The following is a 12,783-nucleotide window of genomic DNA, read 5'->3' on the forward strand; positions in this document are numbered from 1 at the left end:
CTGAGCGGAGCGCAGAGAACAGAGACACCCAGATGGATCAAAGCCCAGGGGACCTGGGAGGCCGGACGAGCCGGAGCCTCGGGAGCAGCTCCACCGTGAGCAGGAATGCTCGTGTGAAAGTCTGCACACCAGACCAAGTGCATGGCCACTCGAAAGGGTTCCTCCCACTCAGCTGTTGCGGACCTTAATGGTGTAACTTAAAAACACACGTAGGTTAGTTTCAAAACCCAACTACTACAGTGAGCAAGTGAGCTCTAAAGGTCCCCGTAGAAAGACACAAACTGTTCCAGGAAAATGCGTGGTGTCAGTCATCTCAGTATGGGTTTGACAGCCCAACGTGCTCAGCACAGGGCCCAACTACTGGCTGTCAGCCAAGAGTTATATCCAAAGTGACGCAACTCATATTTGTGGAAAAAAATGAAGATATCACTATTACATAGACTGGAATAGGCAACAAAATCAAGTGCACGATTCCAAGCTCTTTACAGCAGTTTAATCATAGCTGCTTTTACACAAATGAGAATCACTTCTCTCGCCTGCAGCTACAAACCTTCCTTCAAAAAGAACCACACAAGCCTGAAGCCTGTCTGCCCCGCAGCATCTCAGGGGAGCTGACCCTGGACTGAAGGGTACAATCATGCGTGACCTCCAGCACAGGGGGACGCGGCCTCGGCCTGTTTGCCTCGGCTGATTCGAGTCCAGCACCTGCACAGGCAGTGTTCCAACATCAGGCCGACCCAACTCGGGAGAGACCAACCGCCACCCAGAACGGCAATGATGTGCAGTAAAGATAACCTCCCTCGGGCCCAGAGCCTCACCTTCTCCCGTCAGCCCCTTTCCCGCAGGAAGCCGACGGGGAGACCTAAGCACAACCTGAGCAGGACCCGTGTGCTGGGAGGGGCTGGCCTGTGTGCTGGGAGGGGCTGGTCCCGTGGGCTGGGAGGGGCTGGGCCCGTGGCTGGGCCTGTGGCTGGGCTTGTGGCTGGGAGGGGCTGGGCCTGTGTGCTGGGAGGGGCTGGGCCCGGGGCTGGGAGGGGCAGGGAGGGCCGTCTCCACAGCCACACTCGCTCCCACGAGGCTGAGGCCCATCCTGCCCGGCGTCTCACCCTTCAGGCTCCCACCTCCGAGTCACCTCACTCTCTCCTCAAGATCTGACGACGGTGTGGAGGCACGCGGCCCTGATGGATCGCACCCTGCACTTCTCACGCAGCGCTGTCCTGTCATCCCTGGGAACCCGGAGGCCGGCTCAGCAGTGGTGACCCTCCCACCCCCGCCCAGGCCTAGTTTCCAAGGACAGGAGTGTGTCTGCCTGGGCACACTGCCCCCTATCGGGTCTGACGCTGGCCGGCACACTGAATCTGGTAACACGGACGCCATCCGGAGACCCCGACAGATTCTGATGGGGAGGCAGAACAAAATGTGAAAGGGAGGTGAGTGAGAAGTGGACAGAGAACTCTGGCAACTGACAGCAGGAGCCGTGTAACGAGGAGAAGCAGAGACGGGGGAAGGGACGGATGCCTGTACTGAGATAAATGAGCAACTAGAGGCACTGATGGAGAGACAGACAGTGCAGTAGAGACGGGATGACGTCTGAGAAACTGGAAGGCATGAGACCCAGCAGGACTGGTTTCAATAGACAGGTTCCCCCCTTTTCCCCATTTGAAAGGAGGGAGATGAGACGATGGCACAGATCGGGGTGAGGGGGGCGGTCATCTGAGGGAGGAAATACCAGGGAGTTCCACGCTGAAAGCATCCGTTTCTCCTTGAGGCATGCGAGAGGTTATCAGCTCTGAGGGGCACAGAGGTGGGACAGTATGAACAATCACCTCACAGGGTAAGCAATCAGCAGGCACTGTGAGTCTCCCGCGGAGGCCGCGGTAATCAATTAAACTTCCACCAGTCAGAGGAAAATCATTATCCATGCAAGAGGTGCAAAGAAGCACGAGAAAATTCACTGCCGATTCGCGGTAAAAACTCAGAAGCCTAAGGATCAGAAGAAACTTCTTCAATGAATAAAGGACTTCTGTGAAAAATGTCACAGCTAGCACCACACTTCACGGTGGACTTAATACTGAACTCTTTTCCTTTTAAGACTGGAAACAGGGCAGGGCTGCCCCTCCCCTCACTCTGGACTGGAAGCTGACAGATGGCCACAGGCGAGAAGACGTCAAAGGCACAGGGACCAGAAAGGAAGACCATTCTGCCAGCTCGCGGGCTCTGCTCGGCGCCGGTTAGAAGTAATGAATGCATTGAGCAAAGTCACAGGATACAAGCTTAGAATACACGAATCGACCGTATTTTTATACTTTATATTTGTTGTCTTAGCAAACAACTGGGAAGTAAAACAAAGAAATTCCATTTACAACACTCTCAAAAACCAAACCATCAGGACAAAATTTAACAAAAGATGTAAGGCCTCCATACCAAAACCCACAGAATATTACTAAGAGAAATTAAAGAAGATCTTCGTAAATGGAGAGATATACCACGTTCACAGACTGGAACACTCAACGTTATATGTTAAGATACCAATTCTCACCCAACTGACATCTAGGTCCAATGCAACCCCAATCACAATCCCAGCAGACTTTTTTGGTAGACACTGACAAGCTGATTTTAAAGTCAGAAAGGCAAAGGATCTAGAATATCCAAGGCTATCTTGAAAAAGAACAAAGTTGAAGGGCTTACACATCATGTGACTTTAAACCTCAGTATACAAACAAAGTGACAGGAAACAGGACAGTATGTTTCCGACATAAAGGCTAATAAACAGACCAACAGAAGAGAATAAAGAACAAGAACAGACACACACTTATAGGACTGTTTTTAGGCACCAAAGCAATTCAGTGAGGGAAGAAAAATCTGTTTGACAAATGGTGGAGCAGGAATTCCTAAGGAGAAGCTTAAGGTGACTCATAGCGCATACCACACACCAGAATTAGTCTGAGAAGGAACCACTGAGCTAAACATAAAAGCTGAAACTATAAAGCTTTCAAAGAAAACACAGGAAAAGATCTTCATGACTTGACAGTAGGCAAAGGTTTCTTAGAAAGGACAGAAAAGGCAAAAATCATAAATGAAAAAAATAAATCAGACTTCATCAAAATTCAAAATATTGGCTCAAAAGACAAGGCAAGCCACAGACTGGGAGAAGATATTTACAAAACATATGTGACAAAGGTCTGGTATCCAGAATATCTAAAGAACTCTGACAACTTGACAATAAAAAGACAAAACAATCAAATTTTAAAAGGGACGAAAGATCTGAACAGGTATTTCACAAGAGATACACAGAGGGCCAACAAGGACGTCAACGTGTCCAACACCATTAGCCATCGGGGGAATTTAAACTAAAACCACAAGGAGATATTATTAGACACACATCAGAACGCCCCAAATGAAAAAGCCCGACATCGCCAAATGCTGGTGAGAACGCAGAGTCACCAGACTGTCACACAGCACTGGTGGCAATGCACAACGGACACCCACCAGGAGGACCTGAGACTTTCCTGTAAAACGAAACACAGGTTCCACTCCTATGTACCTAAGACAAATGAAAACATGTGTCCACAAAAAGATTTCTACAAGAACGTTCACAGCAGCTTTATTCGTAATAAATAAGTAATAGCTAAAAACTGGAAACAGCCCAGATTCCCCTCAATAGGAGAATGAATATACAGTCAGTAGTATATTCATATATTGGACAACGGAGATGCAACGATATGGACAAACCTCAAAAACATTCCTCTGAGCAAAAGAAACCTTACTAAGAGGGCATATGCTGCATTCATATGATGAAGAACAGGTGAAACTAACTGCTTGCCTCTTGGCAGGTGGAAGGGAGCTGGGAGTGATGGGGGAAGGGGTATGAGGGAACTTTCTGGAGTGACGGTAAACCCTGATAGGAGTTCAGGTTACACAGATGTCTGTGCATTTGTCAGAACACAGAATGTTGACTTAAGATCTGTGCATTCCACTGTATGTAAATATTACCTCAAAAGGAAAAAATGAAAACAACGCTAGTAACTAATATTCATGGTATGGTATTTCAGGGAATGTGTACTGGTGTCTGCAAGGTACTTAGAAATGCAGACACAAAAAATAGGATGGATGGATGGATGGATAGATGGACGGATGGACAGAGAGATGGGTAAGTGTGGTAAAGTGCTAACAAGAGACTCTAAACGCTGGGCACATGGGTGCTGGCTGTACAATGCTTTCAACTTTTCTGTGTGTTTGAAGATTTCCATTAATAAAATGGTGGAAAAAGAAAAGGGATGTATCGTTCATTTGCTTAAACCAGGTGTAGAGAAAGTAAAGAAAATGGGTTTAGGGTGTTGCCATCCAACTATAAGTTTGAAATTTCTTTTTTTAAACTTTAATGAAAACAAGCAGAAGAGACTCCTTTTAGAATTATAACAACAGGGGAAGTGTGGTGCGGAGGCAGCAAAGCCGTTTTTAGCTGCAAACATTCATAAAGGAGAACATTATAATGAACCTCCTAGACCTGCATCACCTGGATTTCACAAATGTTATCTTTCTACCATTTAGCTTCAGCTATCTTTTTCTTTGCTGAAGTTTCAAAGAGAGGCTCATCATCTTGACATTTCACCCCTAAATACTTCAGTAAACCCCTCTAAATAGATCAAGACGTAGGAAAAATGTCTTTTCCAGCTCATGAGTAAAGTGGAAAATTTCTTACATCAAAGTCAATTGCAAGTAGACAAGTATTTAACGTAAAACACAAACCCAAAGAACCAGAAGATGACATGAGAGACTATTCATGCACCCCCGGGACAGGAAGAGCCTTCCTGGTACTCAGAAGCCTTACGAGAAGAAATGGATACATCTGAATATACAGAAAGTCAAGACGTCAGAATGGCAAAGAGACCATGAGCAAGGTTAAAGGGCAAACAACCCAGAAGAAATATTAGCAACCCATACCAAATGGCTAATCTGCTTTAAATCTGTAAGAGACAAATAATCCAACAGAAGAGCAGGCAAAGGGGGGAAAAAAGCAATCAAGAAAAAAAAAGCAAATGACTACCAGCAATTCCACTCCTACAGTATCTATCTACTCAAAGAGAAACAAAAACACACGTCCACACGATAACACAAACATGCACAGCAGCACTATTTACAACAGCCAAAAAGGGGAAACAACCCAAGTGTCCATTGACAAAACATGGAATGTCCACACCCTGTAATACCAATGAGCAACAAAAAGAAAGCAAGTGCTCATCCATGCTCCAACATGGGTGAACCCCGAGAACACTCCAAGTGAAGGAAGCCAGTCACCCGTGACTCCATTTATCTGAAACGTCCAGAGCAGCGAATGGACAGCGGGAGAAAGGAGGTTAGTGGTGGCCAAGGGCTGAGGGTGGGGGGGTGGCATGCAGTCGCCCTGCTAATGGACTGAGGGGCTCTTTGGGGAGTGATACAAATGTTTTAAAATTAGCTTAAGGAAGGCTGCACAACTCAGTAAATATACTGGAACCCACTGAAGTGTACACTTTAAACAGGTGATTTTTATGGCATCCAAATTACATCTCAAAAAAGCTATTAAAAAAAAATAACCCACACAGGCAGACAACTGAATAAATTTGAATCCCGGCCAATATACTGAGATCTGATGTATGAAGGACAGGGAGCGGGGCCCTGAAACACCAAGCTGTGCTCCTATGAGCTCGTGAGTGATAGAGGGCCCTTCACCGTGATCCCCTCCAAGACCACGCGGCCCTGACCCGGGAGCACACACAGGCTTCCAGGGGTCTCTCAAACTGCCGAAATCATACACAAAATATTGGGTTTTCTCTGGGAAATACCTGCAACTTCCATCAGATGCCCAAAGGAGACAGGAACCAGAAAACGGCTGAGGCTGCCTGCGAAAGGCAGATGAACTGCCGGTCACCCCGGAGTTACCGCATTTTTGTCACTACTTAAGCAAAAAACAACCAACAGGATTCACCTCAGAGACCCTTTAAGCCCTAGGAAGCAATGTGCTTAGATCTTTTCAGGAATACACCTTCATAAAGCAACCTGCTTTTACACACTGCCGGTGGTTTAGGTTTGTTATTCTTCTGCTGCATTGTTTCCAGCTCTTTAACGTTGCTACGTTACACCTCACTCCCAAGAGAACTTTTAAAAACAAGCATCCACAGAACCCACAGACCCAGAGCGGTCACTTTCCACTAAACTGAGGCACGCGCAGCTCAGCCCTCCCATGAGATATCAGCGCACAGGAATCAGGCTGATAACTGAGGACCAGGGTGCCCAAATGAAAAGATGCAGGGCGGTCGGCACGCAGGGCGACCATGGAGAAAGCCTGAGTGCAAACCCCAGTGGCCTCCAGTGTCTAAGGCCTTTGCTTCCATGGCCCTTCGATGTGGCCTTGGCCACAGTTTCTGCCACACTTTCTTCCTAGAGAGTGCCTACCCAAAATTTAATTTAAGAAACTACTTCATTTAGGAAAGAATGTTGTCGGGACTTCCCTGGTGGCGCAGTGGTTAAGAATCCGCCTGCCAATGCAGGGCACACAGGTTCCAGCCCTGGTCCGGGAAGATCCCACATGCCGCGGAGCAACAGCCCGTGCACCACAGCTACTGAGCATGCGCTCTAGAGCCCACGAGCCACAACTACTGAGCCCGTGTGCCACAACTACTGAAGCCCGTGTGCCTAGAGCTTGTGTTGTGCAACGAGAGGCCACTGCAATGAGAAGCCCACGCACCACCACGAAGAGTAGCCCCCGCTCGCTACAACTAGAGAAAGCCTGCACATAGTAACGAAGACCCAACACGGCCAAAAAAAAAAAAAAAAAAAGAAAAAAGAAAAAATGTTGTTTTGCTTCTGCTGGTGCTGTTCAGAGCCAGCGATGATAAAACTTCCCCTGGTGGGAAGAGGGGAGGGACAAGGCCATGAACTAACACAGCACACTCCCCAGGCAGGTGTGTCTGCGGATGCCTGGGGCTCTGAAGAGACGCATGTGTACAGCCCACCCGATCTTCCATCACAACAGGCTCAAGAAGAGAGGCTACTGATTTCTCCCCTGGAAAATCCATTAGCATAAATCTCACCGAGGTGAATGTTCCAGCCAGTGCAAGGTCTGCCGAATCAGAACCCAGTCAGCCAGCCCGCTTATGCTGAGTTTCAGGACTAGTGCTTTGTGAGGTATGATTTCCTAGCTCAGAAGCATAAAATGCAAAGATGACACACGATGTAGAATCTGAAAAGGCCAACTTTTCCTTCTGAACTTCTGTGATATTTTACAAGTAATAAAACTACAACCTTTATTTATATTGCCTAACAGGGTAGGAGTTCGTTTCAGTAAGGTTTCAGGGAAGAAGGACCACATATTTGCACTTGACATACCTTCAAATAAATTTAAAAGGACACACAGAGAGGGAAAGAGAATGATAAAACAAACAGGGCACACACAGGGAGCAAAGCACACACGGGAGTTCCTGCTACTTTCCTTAAGTTTGAAACTATAATACAGAGAGTTGAAAAACGAAAATCTTCCAATGCTTCTGGGCAAAGGCTTTTTGTTTAAGTAAATGAAACAGAACAAACAGCTGTCAGTCTTGCTTCTCCCAAGACCAGCTCTGGCTCATTCTTTCTGCACCAGCAGCGGTGACCGACAGCAAAGACCTGACGTTACAAGGGACAGTCAAGAAGCACGAGGGGGCAAAAGCCAACTGAGCCGGGCTGCATATGGAGGCGTTAAGTACTGCTCTGCCAGAATCTACATGTAGGAAAATACCAGAAAGGGATCTTAACTCAGTAGCTAACCTGTTTTCTAAGAGACGTTCTTCTATCTACTTAATGATGTTCTAGGGGCAAGAGAATTTCGCAGCTTCAGTGTCACGTGCTAACCCTGAAAGAGCTCTCTGTCCGTTCCCGCGTATTTTAAGGGCCAAAGCTCACTAAGAACAACCAAGGGATCTACGGATCACCCCAACATGCTGGTCAGTAAACACCCCCTCTTTCATGATGCTATCAAGGCATCACATTTTGTTCCATCAAAAACTTCTAAAAAATGAGGCACCAAAACCCACGTGATAAACTTCAAGGAAACAAATTAGTCACTGAACTGATTCAAACTGAGAAGGTGTCAAGACAAGGTTTTGGTATTCTGATACCCTATCTAAGCACTGGGTCTCCATTCTGTGGCTGTCAAACCAGTGGACCCTAATCACGACAGCAACAATTTAACAGCACGATTCAGGCGCTCAGGGGCATGTAGGTTTAGTAAATGTTTCAGTCATTCATAAAAGCCCGATGGAATACTGTTTCCAGAGATCAGGCGACGATGGAATACTGTTTCCAGAGATCAGGCGACCCTTCTTTGAAGGAATTCCCTACAGGAAACAATCCTATGTGCGATCAAGTGAAGGCAGCCCATTTGGGGATTCCAGAAGCAACCTCTTGAGATAAGCAAGCACTCTAGTTCAGAGAGATTTTATCACCCCGATCACCCCTTCCAGCTACACACGAGGAGAAAGCCTTTTTCAGAAGATTTAGTAAAGCATCAGAAGGCACGTCTGAGGACAAAAAAGGAGTAAAATCTAAGGCAGGAGCCGTGAGTGAGGGACACTTCCTGTAAGAATCCCGCTTCTGTAAGAATCTCCCCGTAAAGGGCCCGGGTGCTGGCCTGCAGGGGCAGCAACAAACAGGGGGCTTGTTGGGGAATGTCAGACCCCATCTGCTGATGGAGGCGGGGGACACCAGAGGGCGGACCTGGAGAGGGGAGGCCAAGGCCTGGAGGGAGCCTGGCGAGCGAGCCTCTGAGCCCCAGTGGGCCACAAGAACTCTGCAACTGCAAGTACTGGGCACAAAGAAAGGACCTTTCTCCTGGGTCCTCACCTTATGCTAATGCAGGAAGGGTGGGGGGCGGTATTTACATCTGTGCTCACTCCACACTGTGTCCCCAGCCTAACATCCGACACAAATGTATTTCCTTGTTCTTTGTCTGCCTCCATTTAAACATAAGTGTCATGAGAGCAGAAACTTTGTCACCACTGTGTCTCCACAGCCAGAACAGGGCTGGCACATAGCAGGTCCTCAACGAATGTTTACGGAGTGAGTGGAACCAGAAATGAAGTATGAGATGTCTCTTCATATCAACTCACTGAAACTTCCCCTTCTTAAGAGATACTAACAGGCAAAGGAGAATTCCAAAATGGAACACCAAACCACAGTGAAAGCAAAGGTGATAAGAGTGGAACACTCAGGAAGGAGATACTGGCATCTCTCATAAGGAGAAATCTCAATTCCCCCAAACTGCATGCTCACGTAGATAATTAAAATGATAAATATTAAATCTCTCCTTGAATCCATACCCCAGCATGACTAATTACAATAATACTGGCCTCCTCATTCCTCCGTAAAAACAATTCTTAATTAGATCACGCCACGGGCAAGCTTCAGGGCTATCATTATGTACAGAGAAAATATTTACAAACCACGTATATGACAAAGGACTAGTATTTAGAATATATAAAGAACTCTCAAAACTCAACATTAAAAAACTCCAAGTAATCCAATTAAAAAGTGGGCCAAAACATGAATAGACATTTCACTGAAGAGAATGGCAAATAAGCACATGAAAAAATGTTCAACATCATTAGCCGTTAGGGAATTACAAAGTAAAACCACGAGATAGCAGTGCACACATCCGTAAGAACGGCTAAAGGAAAAAACACTGGTAACACCGAACGCTGGGAAGAATTCTGAGGAACTGGCTCACTCATACACTACTGGTGGGGATGTGAATGGCACAGCCACCCTGTAAAACAGTTCAGCACTTAAAAAAGACAAAGACAAAACACCACACATACAACCCAGCAATTACACTTAGACATTAATCCCAGAAGTGAAAAGTTAAATCCACCCAAAACCCCATACACAGCAGCTATAATTTTAACAGCCCAAACCTGGAATCAGCCCAGATGTGCTTCGGGTGAGGGCAAACAGCTGGGCTGCACCCGCACGTGGAACCAGCTTTAGCAACAGAAAAGACCGCGCTACTGACACCCGGCAACTTGGGTGAACTTCCAGGGAAAGATGCTGAGCGAAAACAGCCAATCGCAAAAGGTTACATACTTCCATTTATGTAACATTTGTGAAAAGACAATATTCTCGAACCAGAGAGCAGACCAGTGGCTGCCAGGGATTAGGGGCAGTGGGGTGGCAGTGGGGGAGGGGAGGCAGGTGTGGGTACAAGGGCGACAGGAAGGACCCTGCGGTGTTAGACGGCCCAGTGTCTTCATCGTGGTGGACACGGGAAGCTAGATGGGTGTTCGGACTGTACAGAACTTTACACACACAGGTTGGACTACATCCACGTAGCCTTCCCGGCTGTGATACTGCACTGCACGTCCGCGAAACGCTACCACTGGGGGAAACTGGGAGAAGGGTACAGGGATCTGTACTGCTTCTTACAACTACAGCAATGACAAAAAAAGATGTATGTGCAGAGAGTCACAGCTTTCCATCCTATTCTCACTGGGGGAGGGTCTGTACCTACTACTTACTATTTATTCAGCAAGTACTCTCTGTCTCTCTGTCTCTCTGTCTCTCTCTCTCTCACACGCACACACACACACACACACGAAAAACAAAGAAACTGAGGTCCATGAAGCGATCTGTGTAAAGTCACAGTAGGTGACTTAGCAAGGTATCGAAGCTCACGGCCCTCCTGCAACCCCAGAGGTATCTGACACACAGCCACTCAAACACCATAAAATACCAAATGGAGAAAATAAATCACTCCTAGGGGGATGTAAACTTTTCAAATTCTGGAAGCCCTCTATGACACAAATCTAAGTGGTTTAAATGGCATTAGAAAAGGGGAGAAATTATAGAATAATGCATTTAGTATGGTATCATGTACTGGAAATGGCAACCCATAAAGTATTTCTACATGTACACTTATAAGTACGCCAATGCACAGAAAAAGATCTGGGAGAACACATAACTGTTCAGTCATAGCCATCACCTCTCAGTAAGACTAAGGTGAAAGAATATTATTGGTCAAGGGGTATTTGGATTTTAACCATAACGTGTGAATTTAAGAATGCAACCTAATTCAAGTATAACTTGTCTATTTTAAGAAGGGGGAAAAATAAAGCAAACACTTACTGCATTCATAGATCTGTTCCAGTTTATCCACAGAAGAAAGGGAGAAAAATTTATAACCGGATTTACTACCAACAGCTAGAGACCTGCAAAAAAGCCAAATTCAGAAATAAGAGCTGATACGTGTAGGCAGTGATAACACACAAACTAGCTCCACGTTACCAAACAGTCACCATCATCTCTACCCATAATTAGCACACATAGGTTCACGTAGTTTGTACCAGGTGAGTGGTGGCAGAGCAGGAGAGAGTGGCATGGATGATGCCACCGCACAGCCAGGAAACGGCGAATGTCCATAAAATAGACAATGTTCCTATTGAAAACCTGTGAAACTTGAAAGCTAAGTTTGACATACACATAAAAGTAATCAGCCCTAAATTAATGGTCCCCTCAAAACACAGTGCGGTTTCTCAGGTGATCTGATATACATGCCTGGTGTATGGGAGGGTCCAAAAGTTAGGATAACATTGTAACTATTACACAAAGATATTTACAACTTTGGTGGAGGGTGGTGCCTTTCTGCATTGCGGTTAAGGCCGTAACAAATGCCGCTCAGTCACTTACGTGATGCTCTGGCTCAGCAGTAGGATGGAAATCAAACAGACTAAAGAGCTCACTCAGAGCCTGGAATGGCAACACGACGTAACACAGCTGGCCTTGTAAGATTCCATATTCATCACCCAACACTGCTGCTTCTGCTAAGAGGCCTGGAGGGAACTCTGAGCTCTCCAGATCCCTAGCGCAGGGGAGCTGTGACGCTAAATGAAGTGTTTCCTCATAGAAGATTACTACTGTCCAGAACGTAACTGACCGAGAGGGGGAGTAAAAAGAAGCAAGCACGGCTTTCAGAAACAGAGAGGATAGAGAATAAAGCAAGAAGTGGTGGGACAGGCGAAGAGTCAGATCCTGGGATCATTCTGGTATTCAATGTCTGGGAGAACAAGTGGAAACAGAAGGTAAACCAGAAGCCTAGAAACAATGAAGACTGACATTTCATACGATGAGTATGTGTACGCCAAGATAAAAAATTAGGGCTATTTTAATGACCATTTCATCTATTAGAAACTTGAGCTTTCCAACCTCCTTCACACTTATGCAGAGGAAATACATTCCAAGAATAGAGCTGCTGTAAGCACTACTAAACACTGAAATTGCAACTGGCTCATCCTAGAAGTATAAACAGAAATGGAACTCCTACCAGTTTATATAATTTTTCTCTACAAAAATGTTTCACTATATTGAATTAATCACATCAATGAAGTAATTAGGCATTGTTACCTGTAAATTTTTTGAAAAGCAATAAGGAGCCAACAAAACCACAAGAATATCCAAGAAAGCTAAAAATAAAACAAAATCTCAATAATTCATAACTTCTGGAAAATTAATGTTCAGGAAAATGTTTTCCAGATAACTAAGGGTTGCTATTTTAAGCACCAAAACCTTATATCCCACCATTTCTGATTTAAATAAGTCATCCTCATACAGTTTTCTGTATGGGACGGCAAATCCTCACCATTTGACTGGACCCACATCATGAAACAACTTTACTATCATAACAACGTGACCCTCTCAGACCCTAACAAGGAGCTGAGGATTTTGTGTACCTACATCAAGCAGCAGTCTGTTGTGCTGGGTTATAAAACACCC

The 12,783-nt window shown here is 45.8% G+C and overlaps 1 protein-coding gene across 1 annotated transcript in view; it reads right to left on the bottom strand.

The window, feature by feature from the left end:
- Positions 1–12,783, bottom strand: part of WIPI2 (WD repeat domain, phosphoinositide interacting 2) — a 34,747-nt gene that overhangs the window by 16,644 nt on the left and 5,320 nt on the right. The window contains exon 2 of the mRNA XM_060120594.1: positions 11,140–11,222. Within this exon, the coding sequence (XP_059976577.1) occupies positions 11,140–11,222 (83 nt within the window). The remainder of the gene's footprint in view (positions 1–11,139; positions 11,223–12,783) is intronic.

This window comes from Mesoplodon densirostris, chromosome 16 (genome assembly GCF_025265405.1).
Source record: "Mesoplodon densirostris isolate mMesDen1 chromosome 16, mMesDen1 primary haplotype, whole genome shotgun sequence".
In the NCBI taxonomy this organism is placed as follows: domain Eukaryota; kingdom Metazoa; phylum Chordata; class Mammalia; order Artiodactyla; family Ziphiidae; genus Mesoplodon; species Mesoplodon densirostris.